This window comes from Mizuhopecten yessoensis, unplaced genomic scaffold (assembly GCF_002113885.1).
Source record: "Mizuhopecten yessoensis strain PY_sf001 unplaced genomic scaffold, ASM211388v2 scaffold7521, whole genome shotgun sequence".
NCBI lineage: Eukaryota > Metazoa > Mollusca > Bivalvia > Pectinida > Pectinidae > Mizuhopecten > Mizuhopecten yessoensis.
Window position 1 is genome coordinate 162,443 of NW_018407089.1, and position 18,888 is coordinate 181,330.

At 37.9% G+C, this 18,888-nt stretch overlaps 1 protein-coding gene across 4 annotated transcripts in view; it reads right to left on the minus strand.

Moving 5' to 3' along the window:
- Positions 1-4,218: 4,218 nt before the first annotated feature.
- Positions 4,219-18,888, minus strand: part of LOC110453822 — a 52,751-nt gene continuing 38,081 nt past the window's right edge. For all 4 annotated transcript variants that reach the window (XM_021502991.1, XM_021502992.1, XM_021502990.1 and 1 more), the window contains exon 3: positions 4,219-17,222. In XM_021502991.1, coding sequence (XP_021358666.1) covers positions 8,956-17,222 — 8,267 coding nt within the window. In that variant the 3' untranslated portion in view covers positions 4,219-8,955. The remainder of the gene's footprint in view (positions 17,223-18,888) is intronic.

Here is an 18,888-nt window from a genome sequence, read left to right on the forward strand (position 1 = left end):
ACACCCCGGCCCCCGCCACTGCATCATTCATATAATATGTAACAAACTACAAACGCACTGCTATCGTAGAACACAGTACATAGCTTAACAACCCCTCAACAATCATATCTGAACAGATACCAATATTCTAAGACACTTTTACACATCTAATTAAACTAAAAGAACTTTTTTCTATAACACTTGTTAATTGTTATTGTTAAATAAAGTAGTTTAAAAAGAAACTTAATGGTTGATTCCCTCGCATGCGTACAATATGTGTATGCATGACCGGTGTGAAATCATTGGAGGACGACATTCTCGACGGACTTCTCTGTTACAAGATGTCATGAAACCACAGAGAAGAGAGTATATAGCACTTGAACTGTAGGAAATGTAGTACACATGTTGCTGCTATTGACGACATCAGTCTAAATACATATATGCAACATTTATACAGTATGAAATGCACTATACTACACACTTTATCAGTATAAACTAAAACCTTTTACACGGTAAATAATTTATACAGAAGGAAATGCACTTATACTACACACTTTATCAGTATAAACTAAAACTTTTTACACGTTAAATCATTTATACAGGAGGGATGCACTATACTACACGCTTTATCACAATAAACTAAAACTTTTTACACGTTAAATCAATTATACAGTAGGAAATGCACTACTGCACGCTTTATCACTATAAACTAAAACTTTTTACACGGTAAATCATTTATACAGAAGGAAATGAACTATACTACACACTTTATTAGTATAAACTAAAACCTTTTACACGGTAAATCATTTATGCAGAAGGAAACGCACTATACCACACGCTTTATCATTATAAACTAAAAAAAATCACGTTCAATCAATTATACAGTAGGAAATGCACACTATTACACATTACCAAACACTTATACTTACTACACTGATAGTCATATATACGATAGATACAGCACTACACATAAGCTACTTTGGTTAAAACCATTCAGAATGAAACATTTATACAGTAGGCAATACACAGAAGGCAGTCCACTTTATTACACACTTTATTACTGTAAACTAATACTTTACAAATTTTAAGTCATTTATACTGAAGATTATACAGAAGGAAATGCAAATTAGTACACATTACAAAACACTTGAACATACTTCATTGTTAGTCATATATACGATATATACAGCACTACACATAAGCTACTTTTGTCAACACCAGTCAGAATGAAACATTACACACTTTATTACTGTAAACTAATACTTTACAAATTTTAAGTCATTTATACTGCAGAGAGTACACTACACATTTGCTACTATTGTAGATATCATTTAGAATAAAACATTTATACAGAAGGAAATGCACTACACTACACACTTTATCACTAAAAACTAAAACCTTTTACACGGTAAATCAATTATACAGTTGGAAATGCGCACTATTACACATAACCAAAAACTTTCACATACTTCATTGTTAGTCATATATACGATAGATACAGCAATACACATAAGCTACTTTTGTCAACACCAGTCAGAATGAAACATTACACTTTATTACTGTAAACTAATACTTTACAAATTTTAAGTAATTTATACTGCAGAGAGCACACTACGCATTTGCTACTATTATAAATATCATTTAGAATAAAACATTTATACAGAAGGAAATGCACTATACTACACACTTTATCACTATAAACTAAAACTTTTTACACGGTAAATCAATTATACAGAAGGAAATACACACTATTACGCATTACAAAACACTTGAACTTACTACACTGTTAGTCATATATACGATAGATACAGGACTACACATAAGCTACTTTTGTCAACACCAGTCAGAATGAAACATTACACACTTTATTACTGTAAATTAATACTTTACAAATTTTAAGTCATTTATACTGCAGAGAGTACACTACACATTTGTTACTATTTTAGATATTATTTAGAATAAAACATTTATACAGAAGGAAAGACACTATCATACACACTCATTGCTATAAACTAAAACTATCCACATTTTAGATCAGTTATGCTACAGAAAATACACTACTTTTGTCTTAACCAGCCAGCGTTAAACAGTTATACGGTAGGTAATACACCTTGATTCACACTCATTGCTATAAACTAAAACTATCCACATTGTAAACGAGTTATACTGCAGATACAGCACAACACATTTTTTTGTCAACATCGGTCAATAACAAACATTTATACATAAGGCAATACACTTTAATACACATTCATTGATATTCATTAACACAGTAAATCATTTATACTGTAGGAAAAACACTAAACACTTGCTACTATTATCAACACCGGTCTGTATAAAACATTTATACAGTAGGAAATATACTTTAATACAAACTTTATAACTATACACTTATACTTTGTACACTGTTCCTTTTTACAGTAGGTATAAGTAATGCACTACACATTGTGCAACTGTTGTCGAAATCAGTCTGAATACATATGTTCAACATTTATACAGTAGATACAGCATACACAGATCATGTTTATATACTAATACTTTGTGTATAGTTGATAATATATACCGTTATGGTAATGCATTAAACATTTATACAGTAGATACTGCATACATAGATCATGTTTATATACTAATACTTTGTATACAGTTGATAATATATACCGTTATGGTAATGCACTAAACATTTATACAGTAGATACTGCATACACAGATCAAGTTTATATACTAATACTTTGTATACAGTTGATAATATATACCGTTATGGTAATGCACTAAACATTTTCCCACTTCTATGGTCAACACCAGTCCGTATAAAACATCAATGCAGTAGAAAATACACTATTATTACTATACACTAATACTTTATACGCTGTTCATCTTCCGTACAGTAGGTATTCAAAATGCACTACAATTTGACCTTGACCCATGACCTTCGGACCTGAAAAGCAATTGTCTAAATCAGTCTGCATATATATGTTCAACATTTATACAGTTGATAGTGTAATACATACACAATAATTTTACTACTAATGCTGGCACCAGTTTTCAGACATAATGTATAAGAGAACATTTCACTATGGCAAACTTTCGACGGTAAATTCCATAAACGTCCAGTATTAACTTCGACCTCCAAATGAGATTTGCCCACCGGAAACCAACAATTTACCTTATTGACAGCCTTTGGTTTGTCGTGATATCATCAATGGGCGAAGAGAACATATATGTATCGTATTCGGAACTCTTGGATTTTAAAAATAAATAATTGTTCACAGAATACATATAAAATAGCCATTCTAACACGATTTGTTTGCAACGCGTGTTTTGATTGGATACGGACCATGTTCTAATCTGCGATCGAATCATGATCCTTGTTCTTACCTCCATTTATTACTGAAACGTTCGTTCCATCCGAGTGAAGACATCTACTTAGATCCGAAATCAAATGAAACATTTCACACGTGTCGTATGCATTGACACAAAACTCTTCACAAATCTATACAAATAATCGCCAGTATAGCCACTCAATACAACGTACCAACGTACTAAATACAATCTACACAATCATCACTCTTTTATATTGTTTAAGGTTTTAGTCCTCGAAAAGGCCAAGGTCAAACGGAGGAGAGGACCACGGATGAAGGATCCACTTTGGAGTGCTATCTTAACGAAATGTTATAACTTGGAGAGAACATCATTTCATTACATCCGGTCACACCATAATGACAATCGGTTACGTAAGTCCTACAACAAGTAATATATTACACATTCATTATTGATGCATTATGATTTACTTTGTACATATTTACTATCACTTAAGGTTGTATGCATCATTTATGCAAACGGCAATGCACTCTACATATAAACCAATAAGAGCAACTTTTGTTACATATTCACTAGTATTGCAGAATTATTGTAAATGTAATAAACTCTTAATATTTCCCCTTTTGTAGTGTACAAACTCACAACTACAGCAGACACTTCAAGTGACGCAGTTTTTATGTTTATATTTACTTTTTCGAAATCTGTGTATCTAACAGAACTTCAACTACGCTTATTATTCAAGATTTAGTTCAAATATGCTATATGTTACACAAACACTATCAACTATTGTAGGAAGCAAATACAAAATGTTTAAAGTAGAAATGACGAAGTACGTATTCGCTATTATGAAAGATTGTCATAATCATTTAAACAAAAGGTAATAAACTCATGTGACACAATAGATGCTGCAACGCNATTATTATACACTCACACCGCGGGAAAGTACTATGTATAACTATTGTCAATTGGTGAAATAACGTTTACTGCTGCCGACATTATTATACACTCACACCGCGGGAAAGTACTATGTATAACTATTGTCAATTGGTGAAATAACGTTTACTGCTGCCGACATTATTATACACTCACACCGCGGGAAAGTACTATGTATAACTATTGTCAATTGGTGAAATAACGTTTACTGCTGCCGACATTATTATACACTCACACCGCGGGAAAGTACTATGTATAACTATTGTCAATTGGTGAAATAACGTTTACTGCTGCCGACATTATTATACACTCACACCGCGGGAAAGTACTATGTATAACTATTGTCAATTGGTGAAATAACGTTTACTGCTGCCGACATTATTATACACTCACACCGCGGGAAAGTACTATGTATAACTATTGTCAATTGGTGAAATAACGTTTACTGCTGCCGACATTATTATACACTCACACCGCGGGAAAGTACTATGTATAACTATTGTCAATTGGTGAAATAACGTTTACTGCTGCCGACATTATTATACACTCACACCGCGGGAAAGTACTATGTATAACTATTGTCAATTGGTGAAATAACGTTTACTGCTGCCGACATTATTATACACTCACACCGCGGGAAAGTACTATGTATAACTATTGTCAATTGGTGAAATAACGTTTACTGCTGCCGACATTATTATACACTCACACCGCGGGAAAGTACTATGTATAACTATTGTCAATTGGTGAAATAACGTTTACTGCTGCCGACATTATTATACACTCACACCGCGGGAAAGTACTATGTATAACTATTGTCAATTGGTGAAATAACGTTTACTGCTGCCGACATTATTATACACTCACACCGCGGGAAAGTACTATGTATAACTATTGTCAATTGGTGAAATAACGTTTACTGCTGCCGACATTATTATACACTCACACCGCGGGAAAGTACTATGTATAACTATTGTCAATTGGTGAAATAACGTTTACTGCTGCCGACATTATTATACACTCACACCGCGGGAAAGTACTATGTATAACTATTGTCAATTGGTGAAATAACGTTTACTGCTGCCGACATTATTATACACTCACACCGCGGGAAAGTACTATGTATAACTATTGTCAATTGGTGAAATAACGTTTACTGCTGCCGACATTATTATACACTCACACCGCGGGAAAGTACTATGTATAACTATTGTCAATTGGTGAAATAACGTTTACTGCTGCCGACATTATTATACACTCACACCGCGGGAAAGTACTATGTATAACTATTGTCAATTGGTGAAATAACGTTTACTGCTGCCGACATTATTATACACTCACACCGCGGGAAAGTACTATGTATAACTATTGTCAATTGGTGAAATAACGTTTACTGCTGCCGACATTATTATACACTCACACCGCGGGAAAGTACTATGTATAACTATTGTCAATTGGTGAAATAACGTTTACTGCTGCCGACATTATTATACACTCACACCGCGGGAAAGTACTATGTATAACTATTGTCAATTGGTGAAATAACGTTTACTGCTGCCGACATTATTATACACTCACACCGCGGGAAAGTACTATGTATAACTATTGTCAATTGGTGAAATAACGTTTACTGCTGCCGACATTATTATACACTCACACCGCGGGAAAGTACTATGTATAACTATTGTCAATTGGTGAAATAACGTTTACTGCTGCCGACATTATTATACACTCACACCGCGGGAAAGTACTATGTATAACTATTGTCAATTGGTGAAATAACGTTTACTGCTGCCGACATTATTATACACTCACACCGCGGGAAAGTACTATGTATAACTATTGTCAATTGGTGAAATAACGTTTACTGCTGCCGACATTATTATACACTCACACCGCGGGAAAGTACTATGTATAACTATTGTCAATTGGTGAAATAACGTTTACTGCTGCCGACATTATTATACACTCACACCGCGGGAAAGTACTATGTATAACTATTGTCAATTGGTGAAATAACGTTTACTGCTGCCGACATTATTATACACTCACACCGCGGGAAAGTACTATGTATAACTATTGTCAATTGGTGAAATAACGTTTACTGCTGCCGACATTATTATACACTCACACCGCGGGAAAGTACTATGTATAACTATTGTCAATTGGTGAAATAACGTTTACTGCTGCCGACATTATTATACACTCACACCGCGGGAAAGTACTATGTATAACTATTGTCAATTGGTGAAATAACGTTTACTGCTGCCGACATTATTATACACTCACACCGCGGGAAAGTACTATGTATAACTATTGTCAATTGGTGAAATAACGTTTACTGCTGCCGACATTATTATACACTCACACCGCGGGAAAGTACTATGTATAACTATTGTCAATTGGTGAAATAACGTTTACTGCTGCCGACATTATTATACACTCACACCGCGGGAAAGTACTATGTATAACTATTGTCAATTGGTGAAATAACGTTTACTGCTGCCGACATTATTATACACTCACACCGCGGGAAAGTACTATGTATAACTATTGTCAATTGGTGAAATAACGTTTACTGCTGCCGACATTATTATACACTCACACCGCGGGAAAGTACTATGTATAACTATTGTCAATTGGTGAAATAACGTTTACTGCTGCCGACATTATTATACACTCACACCGCGGGAAAGTACTATGTATAACTATTGTCAATTGGTGAAATAACGTTTACTGCTGCCGACATTATTATACACTCACACCGCGGGAAAGTACTATGTATAACTATTGTCAATTGGTGAAATAACGTTTACTGCTGCCGACATTATTATACACTCACACCGCGGGAAAGTACTATGTATAACTATTGTCAATTGGTGAAATAACGTTTACTGCTGCCGACATTATTATACACTCACACCGCGGGAAAGTACTATGTATAACTATTGTCAATTGGTGAAATAACGTTTACTGCTGCCGACATTATTATACACTCACACCGCGGGAAAGTACTATGTATAACTATTGTCAATTGGTGAAATAACGTTTACTGCTGCCGACATTATTATACACTCACACCGCGGGAAAGTACTATGTATAACTATTGTCAATTGGTGAAATAACGTTTACTGCTGCCGACATTATTATACACTCACACCGCGGGAAAGTACTATGTATAACTATTGTCAATTGGTGAAATAACGTTTACTGCTGCCGACATTATTATACACTCACACCGCGGGAAAGTACTATGTATAACTATTGTCAATTGGTGAAATAACGTTTACTGCTGCCGACATTATTATACACTCACACCGCGGGAAAGTACTAAGTATAACTATTGTCAATTGGTGAAATAACGTTTACTGCTGCCGACATTATTATACACTCACACCGCGGGAAAGTACTATTTAGAACTATTGTCAATTGGTGAAATAATGTTTACAGCCAACATGCACTGTACTCATTCAATACTACTGCACGCAGTATAAATCCAGATACAATAACAAATAAACTCTACATTAGCAACCCTTCTGTAAACAATGGATCAGTTACACAAACGGAAATATAATGTATATTAGCTTATGTACACTTCATGAACACAGTGACTAAGGATTACATTGGACACATTCACCGCTATTGTAGATCTGTCAATTAGCTGTCAGAGCTAGTCAGCTTTCAGGAAATGACAAATAAAACATCAGGTCATAGCACGCCTACCTATTTTGGTTAAGTGATATAAATATGAATTTATTACATTTTTGACTTTTCCTTAACTGTATTTAATTTGTGATCCATTGTCTTCGCAAACACAAACATGTACAATAGATATAAATGACAGTATTATAAGTGAGTAGTTAATTCATTCCAGATATAGACAGATGTTCTGGATATGATAATAATAAAAACAGAATACCGAAATGACAAAAAAAAACATAATTCGAAGTCAAAATCGATAAAACAATGGCAAAACAAGAACAAAACATGAACAAAACACAAATTTACAAGCAGAGCACTGAAAACGTAATAATAATAAGACCAAGTGTTTCGGAAGGGTAAGATTCCTTTGCTTCGTCGATCCCGGTAAAGTTAAAATAAAATGTCACTTCTTCACACCGAGAACTCTGGTACTGACAAGGCACACTAATGAGCATACGCAAAAATCTATCGACCTTCATTTCATATAAAGAAATATCATATTTCCTTATTAGATCATGATTGCGCCCATAAGCAATAATGTATAATGCATTCTATTATAATCCCTTCAAACCTTTCTGAAGTGAGGTGGTCACTGACAATTTGACCGTTATGATATTGTTTCCCTGACAAACATTTCCTAGACCTCATTGTCTTATGCCTGTAACAATGATGGCAATAATGTTTAAATAGTGTTGGAATTTTATCGATAAGATCACGCAAGCTTATCAAGTAGCCTAATTTAAATATTGTCAAATACACATTTTCAATTTAGATTATGAACTCATTGTCAAATGGAGGACCTAAAAGCGAAGAAGAACGCAACGCAAAGAAACAGGTGATTGCACATTTAAAATTGTTACAGATACAGCAAGTACAAACTGAGTAACACTGCATCATACATCTGTTTCGTTCTTATACCACTATATTAAAAATATTTAAGTTTTAAGTACAATCCTGTGTTAAGAAGAACAGGTTTCGTCTGAGATCCGCTTCAATAAACGTACAAAACTAGTGTATAGGTAGCTAATCACTTTCTGTTTCAGACGCGTCATCACGCATTCCTGGATGGGCGCCCATGGTGTGTAATTTAAGATGGTTCTTCATAAGAAAGCTTTTGTTACATACGGTACAGCTGTACTGTCGCTCCCCCGTGTGGTACTGTAAGTGGACTGACAGTCCGGCCCGTGTTCGAAATACGTTGTGACAAATGTGGCAGGGAAATGGCTTCTCCCCTGTGTGTAACGTTTCATGCTTCTTGAGCCGTGATTTAGTGGCAAACATCAGCCCGCATGTAGAACAGGTTTTCTTGTAGGATGTAGACCCATGCATTTCTACCATGTGCCTTTGACGGTCGGGAACAAACGTGAAGGTTTTCCTGCATATCTTACATGCCCACAGACGATTGCGTTTAACGTCGGGTATATTTACTCGAGGCACGTTGGTAAACTGGTTGTGTTTAATGTCTGGGACATTTACCTGTGGCACTATGGTAGACTCTACTACATTTTTGGCCATACGAGAGGACAGTTTAGTTGCCCATTGTACCGATTTGACACGTGCATTGACACGTTGTGCATGTGTCGAACTCATATGACGTTGTTTTTCCGACATGGACTGAAATTGTATGTCACAAATTGAGCAAGCATACGGCTGCTGAGGATGTACAACCGCTATGTGTCGCTGCAGCCTATCTGGCGTGGAAAATGCAGTAGGACACTCCGGACATTTGTGGGACTTAGTGTCATGCTTCTGCAGCACGTGCCGGTTGAGGGCGTCTTTGTTGCCGAACCTACCCTGACAGATATCACACGTGACTTGTCTCTCACGATGAACGATCCACAAATGCTTTTCCAGGTCGCTGGATTGTTTGTACATAATCCCGCACACACAGCACTGGTTAGTGATGGTATACTTTGCAGCGTGCATAGTCTCAACATGTTTATGGAGCAGTTTTTTCTCCTGGAAATATTTCCCACATACTGAACATGCAATGCCAATGCCTTCCTTTTCGTGTAATTTTAAATCGGTTTCAAACATATCGTACTTATTGCCATGGTGGATCTTGTTGTGACAATTCAGCTCTTCTGTGGTGGAAAAATCCTTACCACACCCATCGCACGTGTGTGCGTTATTTTCCCTCAAGTGAACAACTGTGTGTCTGCGAAGACACTCAAGAGATGGGAAGTGCATGTTACACTGTACGCACTTGTGCGGAAGGTCATCGATGGTCCCACTCACGGTCGTTGTCGGTGCCCGAGCCCCGGATGTACATGCCCCAATCTTGTCTTCATATTCCGGTCCCGTGTCTCTGTTAGATTCCTTGTTCAAGGAAGCCTTCGTATTGTTTTTACCATTTGTCATTTTCATTATTTTATCCAGGGAAATGTTTCGGTTGTGGGCCGTTTCCATGTGTCGTTTCAGGTTTTTCATGCATGTGTATCGGTTGCCGCAATCATAACAACGGTATGGCCGTGTATCCTTGTGTATTTTCCTATGTTCCGTCAGTAGGTTTGTGCGCGTGAATCCCTTCCCGCATATGTCACACACACATTTCCTATCCTTTTCGCACTGTATTTTGTGATCTAAAAAGGCTTTACGTCCTGCAAAATCTTTACAACATATAACACAATTGTCAGTCGTGCCATAACTGTGTGTATTCTTATGGGTTTTGAATGTCCCTATATTGCTGTATTTCTGACCACACACACGGCATTTAAACATTGCGTCCTGGTTGTGCGTTAACAAATGTTGCCGGAGGCCGGCAGGCTGCTGGAATGTCTTATCACAGACATGACATATGTACATCATCTCGCCCTCGTGGAGCTTGTAATGACGCTGTAAACTGAACAAGGCCAGATATTCTTGGTCACATATGTTACATCTGTACAAATTCTTTTCCAACACTTTCATAGATTTGAACAAGTCAGCATCCGCCCGAGATTTTATATCCGTGTTTTCTGTTTTCATGTGCGATCTACAGTGTTCACCGATTTCCTGAAGACTTTTGAAGCTCTGTTTACAAATATCGCATTTGTATACACGTACACCTATCTGTTCATTCGATCCATTTTCGTTTTCCTGTTCCTGTACATTATCGCTTGTCTCTTTATTTTCTACATCAGCCGTAAAATGTTGTTTTTCCGCAACTGACGTAGGTTTCGCATATGCCAGCAATTCGCTGTCACTTTGGATGCTTTTATCGACAATATTTACATGTTGTTTATCAGTTTCTATATCTTTATTTTCAGTTTCTTTGTTAGGCAAGACAGACGTTTCAGTAAAGCTGGAGTCCGAATTTAAATTTTCGTGTCGTTCATTTTCATCACGTTCTTTTCCTAGTATCCTCTTTTCGTCATCAGTATTTGAATTTGGAACGATGTCGTCGTCGACATCCGAGCCATCCTGTACATCTTCTTTATGAGTTATACAGTGTTTTGTCAGTTCCTCTATGGCTGAGTACTCGTCATTGTATATATCACATCGATAGGGGAGGGACTTCCCGGTATGTGCTTTCCTGTGACGCACCAGACTACTCAGGGTCGGGAACTCCTTTTTACAGGGATGACACATATGTGACGATGTGACTTTGTGTGCACTCCTGTGTGCCTGGTAAGTCCAAACATCACTAAACACATCACCACACATGTCACACTGGTACTTTTGTGAGTGTGTCTTCAGATGGCGAAGCATGTTTGTAGTAGAGAGGAAGAGTCGAGGACAAAGACGACACTTGTACCTCATCGTTCCAGTCCTCAAGATAACAGCAGGATTGACACTATCCTGTAAGGAATTCAGTAGTGGGGTTTCATTGTTCCTGTTTGCGTTAGGTGAAGTACACGATGGTTGACGAATTGTCTCACGTGTAGAGTTGTCTGGATGCATTTGCATGTGAATCCTAAACTCCTGACTGGAGGAAAATTCCCGGACGCATATCAAACAATGATAAGAAGACTTGTGTACGCCATTTAGCTCCGTTGCCAATTTTGGAACCTTTGGTGAAGAACTTTCCCTATTGACTGTGTCGTCAGTAAACAGTCGTTTTTGCGATTTCTCAGGAGCATACCTAGGATGCGCTAACATGTGAATCCTAATTCCTCTGATTGTTCTAAACATGCGTTGACACGTCAAACATTTGTAAGGGAAAGGAAGGTTGGAGTCTTCACATTGCCTACAATTTTTACCTAGTTCGAACGAAGACTGGAATACTCTGTTACACACCAGACATTTGCATGGCCTGTCCCGGGGGCCTGTTACTGAAGCTGACAATGTTTCTGATGATGAAGATAACGAGGTGTGACCGGGTGGTGATGGCCAACTCGATACCATGTTGTCCTCATCTACCTCTCTTCCAGTGCTGCTCTCGTTAGATCGAATCCCTTGCCGATCACGTTGAGAAATAGGACTATTTTTGTCTTCCATGCATGCAGTCTTGGTATTTAAATTTAATACAGTCTCGTGTTTACTTTTGTAAGTTATATCTCCACTGTCGCTTGTCTGTGATTGCTGCTTAGACTCATGACCAATATTGCTGTGGGTTTTATTGACGTGAGAATGGAGCTGATGAACTGTGTAGAAAGACATTCTGCATATAACACACCGGTAGCGATGAGCAGTTGACAAATGACTAGTGCGTTCCTCCCCGGTATGATAATTGCTATGTAAACGGATACCGTAGATTGTTCCGAAAACTCTATCACAAAGCAGACACTTGAACGGGCTGTCCTCTGACGCGGTCTTATCACCACAATTGGTGTGGATGGAGTTATGAGCGCTGCGTAGTGAAGCACTCATAAATTCCATCCCACATGTAGTACATTTATACAGACCCTTAAACTTCGAATGAAACTTTGTCTCGTGTAAATGTAGCGAACGAGATGTTCGAAATACTTTGTGGCAATCTGTACAGTTGTAATGTTGAGCTTGTACGAGCAATCCCTCTTTTCTATGGTCAGTGGGATGCATGCTCCTATGATGCACGTCCAGCCCATGTGCAGAACCAAACAGACGAGAACAAATTCTACACTTAAACAGTGATTTCAGAGTCCTAGAGGAATTGTCGCTTTCACTGGATGCGTCGTTTGAACCAACGCGATTTGGCAATGTCATTATTCTATCATCTTTAGATACAGAGGGCTTTGATATCGAAGATGATATTAGATTTGTATTTACATTCATCCTGGGGATCTTAAGACCAGAAGTAGATGTATACTGAAGCTTACAATTTAATAATCGAACAAGAGTTTTGTTGTTTTCATTCGTCTTTTGTGCGATGTGATGATTATTTTTTTCTACATCCGAATTGAATATCTCATGAGATTCATTTCTGGTGTTCTCAACTTGTGTCGCTGTTTGTGTGTTTGTCATCGGAGTGTATACACCAGAAGGAAGGTCCTCCAGTAGAACTGATCCTGAAATGTTACTATCAAGTATACGCAATCTGCAGATATTGACTGTCGGTGATGTGACATGAGTATGACAATGGGAATACAGCGCATCCTCTGATAGGTACACACCTGCGCAAGCACCACAAGTATGCGTTGTCGTGCCCGGTGAAACGACATGGGGATTACTAGTAGTAGAAAGTAGCGGCGTTTCTGGTGCTAGGGCCTCCTTGCCACTAGTGGTAGGACTGATCGAATTCAGTGGTGACTCGCTGTCCGCTGAACATGTAGCAGACCTGTCCGTCAACAAATGCACCCTAGAATGACCCATAAGTTCCGATGGTACACAAAACGAGAGGCCGCATCTGCCACATTTGTATAACTTAATCGAAGTTACCGCACAACCATTCTGAAGTGTGTCATTTGGCCTAGTATTGTTACGGGGCGATACATGTGCATTCGTCTGACTACATGCATTATGTTCATCCACTTGTGTCTCTTTTTCACTGGTGTGTTGTTTCTTATGACGCTGATGTTCAAATTCAGAATCAAATGTTTTCGCACATATATTGCATTTCAAGACATCTCGAGACACATCCTTTGTGTTTATACGAACGTTATCAAGCTTTAAAAGGTCAAATATACCAAGGCGTTCTTCTTTGGCTGGTTTCGAAATATTCTCAAAATTCTGTTCTAGAATATTATTATCTTTACTTTTCATGCTCAAAGTATTAATCGTCGATATTCCACCTTCAGCTGTACACGAGTCACTATCACTCTCTGGTGATGACGTTAAAAACGCCATTTGAAATACATTAACACGTTGTGGCGTTGTCGGCGTGTTCTCAGTTTTAGATCCAGGAGCCTTGTCACTAGCAACGTGACTGACACAGTGATTGTGGAAGGAAAGTATCGAATGGAGCACATTCCCACATATGTCACATTTATACAAATTCTGATCATCTGCATGTTTGGAAATATGGTCATTCAAGTCAACAATATCCTGGAACGTGTCTTCGCAAAGTCCACACTTATAAAGACCTGAATGAAGTTTATCTCCGTCTCTTGGAATATCTTTACTAACTGAAGATATCAGCACCTGTTCGAGATCGTTGTGAATGCCGATGTTGTGTTTTACTGATGGATTATGGGGGTCTGTGTCCTGTTCATGTGGATGTGGTTGACAGCCAGTTTCACATGCCTGGGATTCCGTATCATGCTCTAGTGATTCTGGGTTACTTTCGTGTGGTTCTATATCAGGAGAATGAGTAAATGACAGTTCTGCGTTGGCAATCTGAGACTTTGTATTGTGGGCGTCAATATGACGTTGAAGGTGTTGGAGGGTGGAAAATTCACTGTTACACTCTCCACAGCTAAACGTGACGCTGCTAGTCGGACTTTGTCCCGGGAAGTCAGACCCCAGAAGGTCATCGTCCAGCAAAACGTCTTCTTCATTCAAGAACTCCGAATCAGCCAAAGTATCATCGTTACATTGGCTGTTTTGTCTCATCATTGCTGTTTCTCCTGTATTTGAAACCTGAGCTTCATTGTCTTGATCAATAATGTTCTCAAATATATCATCATCAACATCCTCATTGCTATTCCAATTTACAACAGACTCGTTGCTATCCGACTGCACGGGGACTACTTTAGAAGAGTTGATGTGCATTTTGGTATGCGTCAGGAGTAGGTCTAGACGCTGGAACTGATCTCCGCAAATGACACACGGGAATGATCTCCCCCTCCAACACATGTTCCGCTGCCTGTGTCTACGCAGACTTGATATGGCAGTATATTTCATGCCACACCAGCTACATGCGATATCCAGCAGTTTAGTGCCCCAGTGTGTTTTCCGATGGCAGACAAACTGCTTTCTGTCTCTGAATTTCTTACCACATATGTCACAAATATATAGAGCCTTTGTCATATGTGTGAGTTGATGAACCTGGTAACTCTGTACGGATGGAAACTCAACTTCACATGTTTGACACTTGTACATGTTTCCGACCTTGTGGTGATCCTGCATGTGTTTGTCGAACTTGCCCGAAGACCGAAACGCCAGGTTACACACTGTGCACCTATTTGTTCTCGCGTGTGTTTTAATATGTAGAAAATGGGCCTGTTTACTATAGAAATTCCTGTGACACAGCATGCACTTGAATTCCGATATCCAGGCATGGCTTCCAGCCTTGTGTCTATCTAAGTTGAACTTCCTTGTAAACATCCTTTTGCACTTGTCACATTTGTGCATTGGACCTTTATGTATGATCCGATGTCGCAACAACAGGAACGAACTGGTGAAAGTTTCATCACAGATATCGCATTCATAAGGCTCTATCTTACCCTCTGTACAGCGATGACGTGTGAACTGATCGTGTTGTCCGAAGGCTTTTAGACACTTGGAACACTTTTCGACAATTTCGGATTCTTTGTGTCTCTTCCTGTGAAGACGGCAATAGTGTCGTACAGAGAAACACTTCCCACAAAATCGACATACACATACACTGGCAATATTTTGTATACTACTGCGGTCCAATTCGCCTTGTTCCTTTCCACCTCCGACAGTATCATCCGCAGTGTTGACATTGAAGTTATTGCCTCTATAAATACCCGATATTGACACGACAGAGGTAGAGCCACTTGGGTGCACATGTTTTCGAAGTTTCTCATGTTTCACCGCGTCTGGAACCTTTTGTCCATCTCTATTGCTGCCCGAGAATGACCAATTCGCCGATGCAGGTTTTTTAGTTATTTTGCCATTGCTTGAAGAGGTAAGGACTGCCACTGGTCCTTCTGACATGACTGGGTGGTGTTTTGTTTTATGATTATTTAGTTCAATTGCGTTTTTAAACCTGATCCAACAAAAAGTACACTTATGAGCTGAAATTTCACCAGCATGTATATTTGTTACATGAGCCTTGAGGTTCTCGGGGCGACTAAACTCTAGTCCGCATAGTTTACATGTGTGACGAGCATCTCGGTGTATCGACTTTTCGTGCCGCTGGCAGGCTTTTGCATTATAGAAGCTTTTTGGGCATTGCCCACACTTAAAAGGCAGTTTTGGACCAAGATATGTCTTCTTGTGATTTTCGCTTCTATCCCTTTCTGTGGATAAGACAGCGCCACTTTCTTTAGACAAACTTTTTTCCGACATTTTCTTATAATGTGTTTTCCTATGAACGGTGAGTTGGTCCACAGATAAAAACCTACGCTTGCAAATATTGCATGCATGTGACGGCTCAGAGAAGTGTTTCCTGACGTGTTCTTTTACCATATCAAAGTTGTTGAATTTGCTGCCACAGAATTTACATGTGAAGTGGTCATAACAATTGTGAAACGACCGGTGTTTCCCTAGACTTTTAGTATCATTGAATACATTGTTACATACATCACACTGGACATAAACCAATTCGTTATGGTTCTTTTTGTGTTTTTCAAACGCCGACTCACCTTCGAAGTACTTTTTACATTGTTCGCACTTATAAGTTTTAATTCCATGTTCATTTTCTTTGTGTAAGCGAAGCCGGTCTTTCCGTGAGAAACCCTTTTCACAAATATTACACTTATTGGGCAGGTCGCCCGAATGCGTGTTTAGGTGGAAGTGAAAATCTGTACTCTTCTGGTACATCTTCAGACACATACTACACTTAAAGGGTTTAGGTCCTGTATGTAGCCGAGTGAAATGGTTATATGGTTCGCTACAAACCCCACATCGGGGGACTTCGTCATGCTCGTGAGTTTCTAGATGCGTAGATACTTCAACGGCATCCTTAAACTTGGCTCCACATATAAAGCATAACAGAAAGATGTCGGCTTGGAGTAAGCGTGCATGCGTCCTCAGATGTGTGGAGTACTCAAACGAACGATCGAAGTATTGTCGACACACGTGACATCGGTATGGTGGGGTCTCTGAAACAACAATTATTTAAAAAATATATTAAACTGTAATGCAAAATGTCCATCTATATAACATATAAAATTGCATATAGAGTTATATTCATATTCCGCATTTAATAAAACAGTGCTTTTACTCTGTAGCTCTGTATCAGAACATGGAATGACGTATTTCTCAATAGTAGTGTATGCTCTATGTACCCATTCATTAATCGTTGAAATAGGTGGATGTTTGTTAAAATGTTTGCCCCCATTGAAATCAAACGTTTTTTAAACAGCGAAATGCGCGTCGCTATGTCAGTTAAGTTGCTGATGTGGTAACGATGGTTCGCGGACAATGATAATGGTGCTTCGCCACGTTACGATCATGATTTGTGATGCAAATTTGCAAAATGGCTACTGCTTAATATACAACAGTGGTAGGACAACATGATTAGGATAAGAAATATTCTGCAATACGTTAATATTTAGGAAGTCTTCATTACAAAAAATGAAGTAATTTGCATGTATTGTGTGACGTGCTTCAAGTATCAAAATTTGTGGGGGCTTTAATATCACAAACTTGGCTTTCAGCTTTTGACATGATTAAAAGCGGACAGAATTTTTGAAAGTTTAATTTTAAAAAATCAGAAGTAAACTTATCCAAAAATCTATTAAAATATCTAATTCAATATCATACCTAAAAAGCATCACACCTTGGTTAAAGTTTTTTTTATTAAAATGTGCAGGTAAAGCTAATTTTACCTTATAATAATTACATTATACACATAGTCTGTTACTGTAAATCATATTCCGTCTTTTCGTATTGCAGAGTAATCTGCTCTTGTGAGCAGGTATTGATTGTCACGTCATTTTTGTGTGAAAGTAACGTCATCAATTTTTGAGAAAACAACGTAATTTTCTCACACAAACCTTGGTAGCAGTATACAGTAGAGGGCTGTTGCCATTGGTGATATTTTTGTTAAATGGCTAACCCCTGTATAATGATATGTAAAAAAAAAAAAAAAAATGTACTAAAATTGGCATAGGCATGATGAAGCGGGCTATGTGAGCTTCACACTTGTAAAAAAAAAACAGGATTTTTTGGTTCGAGAATAAAATGTTGGCCATAATGAAAAGCTAGCTTTACAGGAGGTAAAATTTTGACAACAGCACACCACTCAAAATTGCAAAATCAAGTTTTACAACTTTACTGGGACCCAGATAATTCTGCAACCAGGTAGGTTATCTTAAATTTCAGACATAACTTAGGAAAGAAAATACTAGTATCAGCGGTCAAATTTTGGGTCAAAAATAGCATTTTTTGGCATTTTTTGGTAATTTTTGATGTGGTAACCATGGTTTTCACACAAGTGACATACATAGAAAAAAGAGGTTTATACACTTCTCAGTACTTTATATGTATTGTAAATGTAATGCAGTTTACAAATATATATACATGTATACATGTGTTGTGTAGGGTAAATCAGCTGTGTTTACATTTCCTCGACATGTGCCTTGTTTATCAGAGTCGTGCCATTTCTTTTGTATACTGCTACCCAATGACATCACAATCAATACCTGCTCACAAGAGAAGATAACTCAGCAAAATGCAAAGATGGAATACATTGCACATTTATATTAGTTTTCGCATAAATTAGATATTTATCGCGACTTTTGTTTGTTTCGTTTGTGGTTCTAC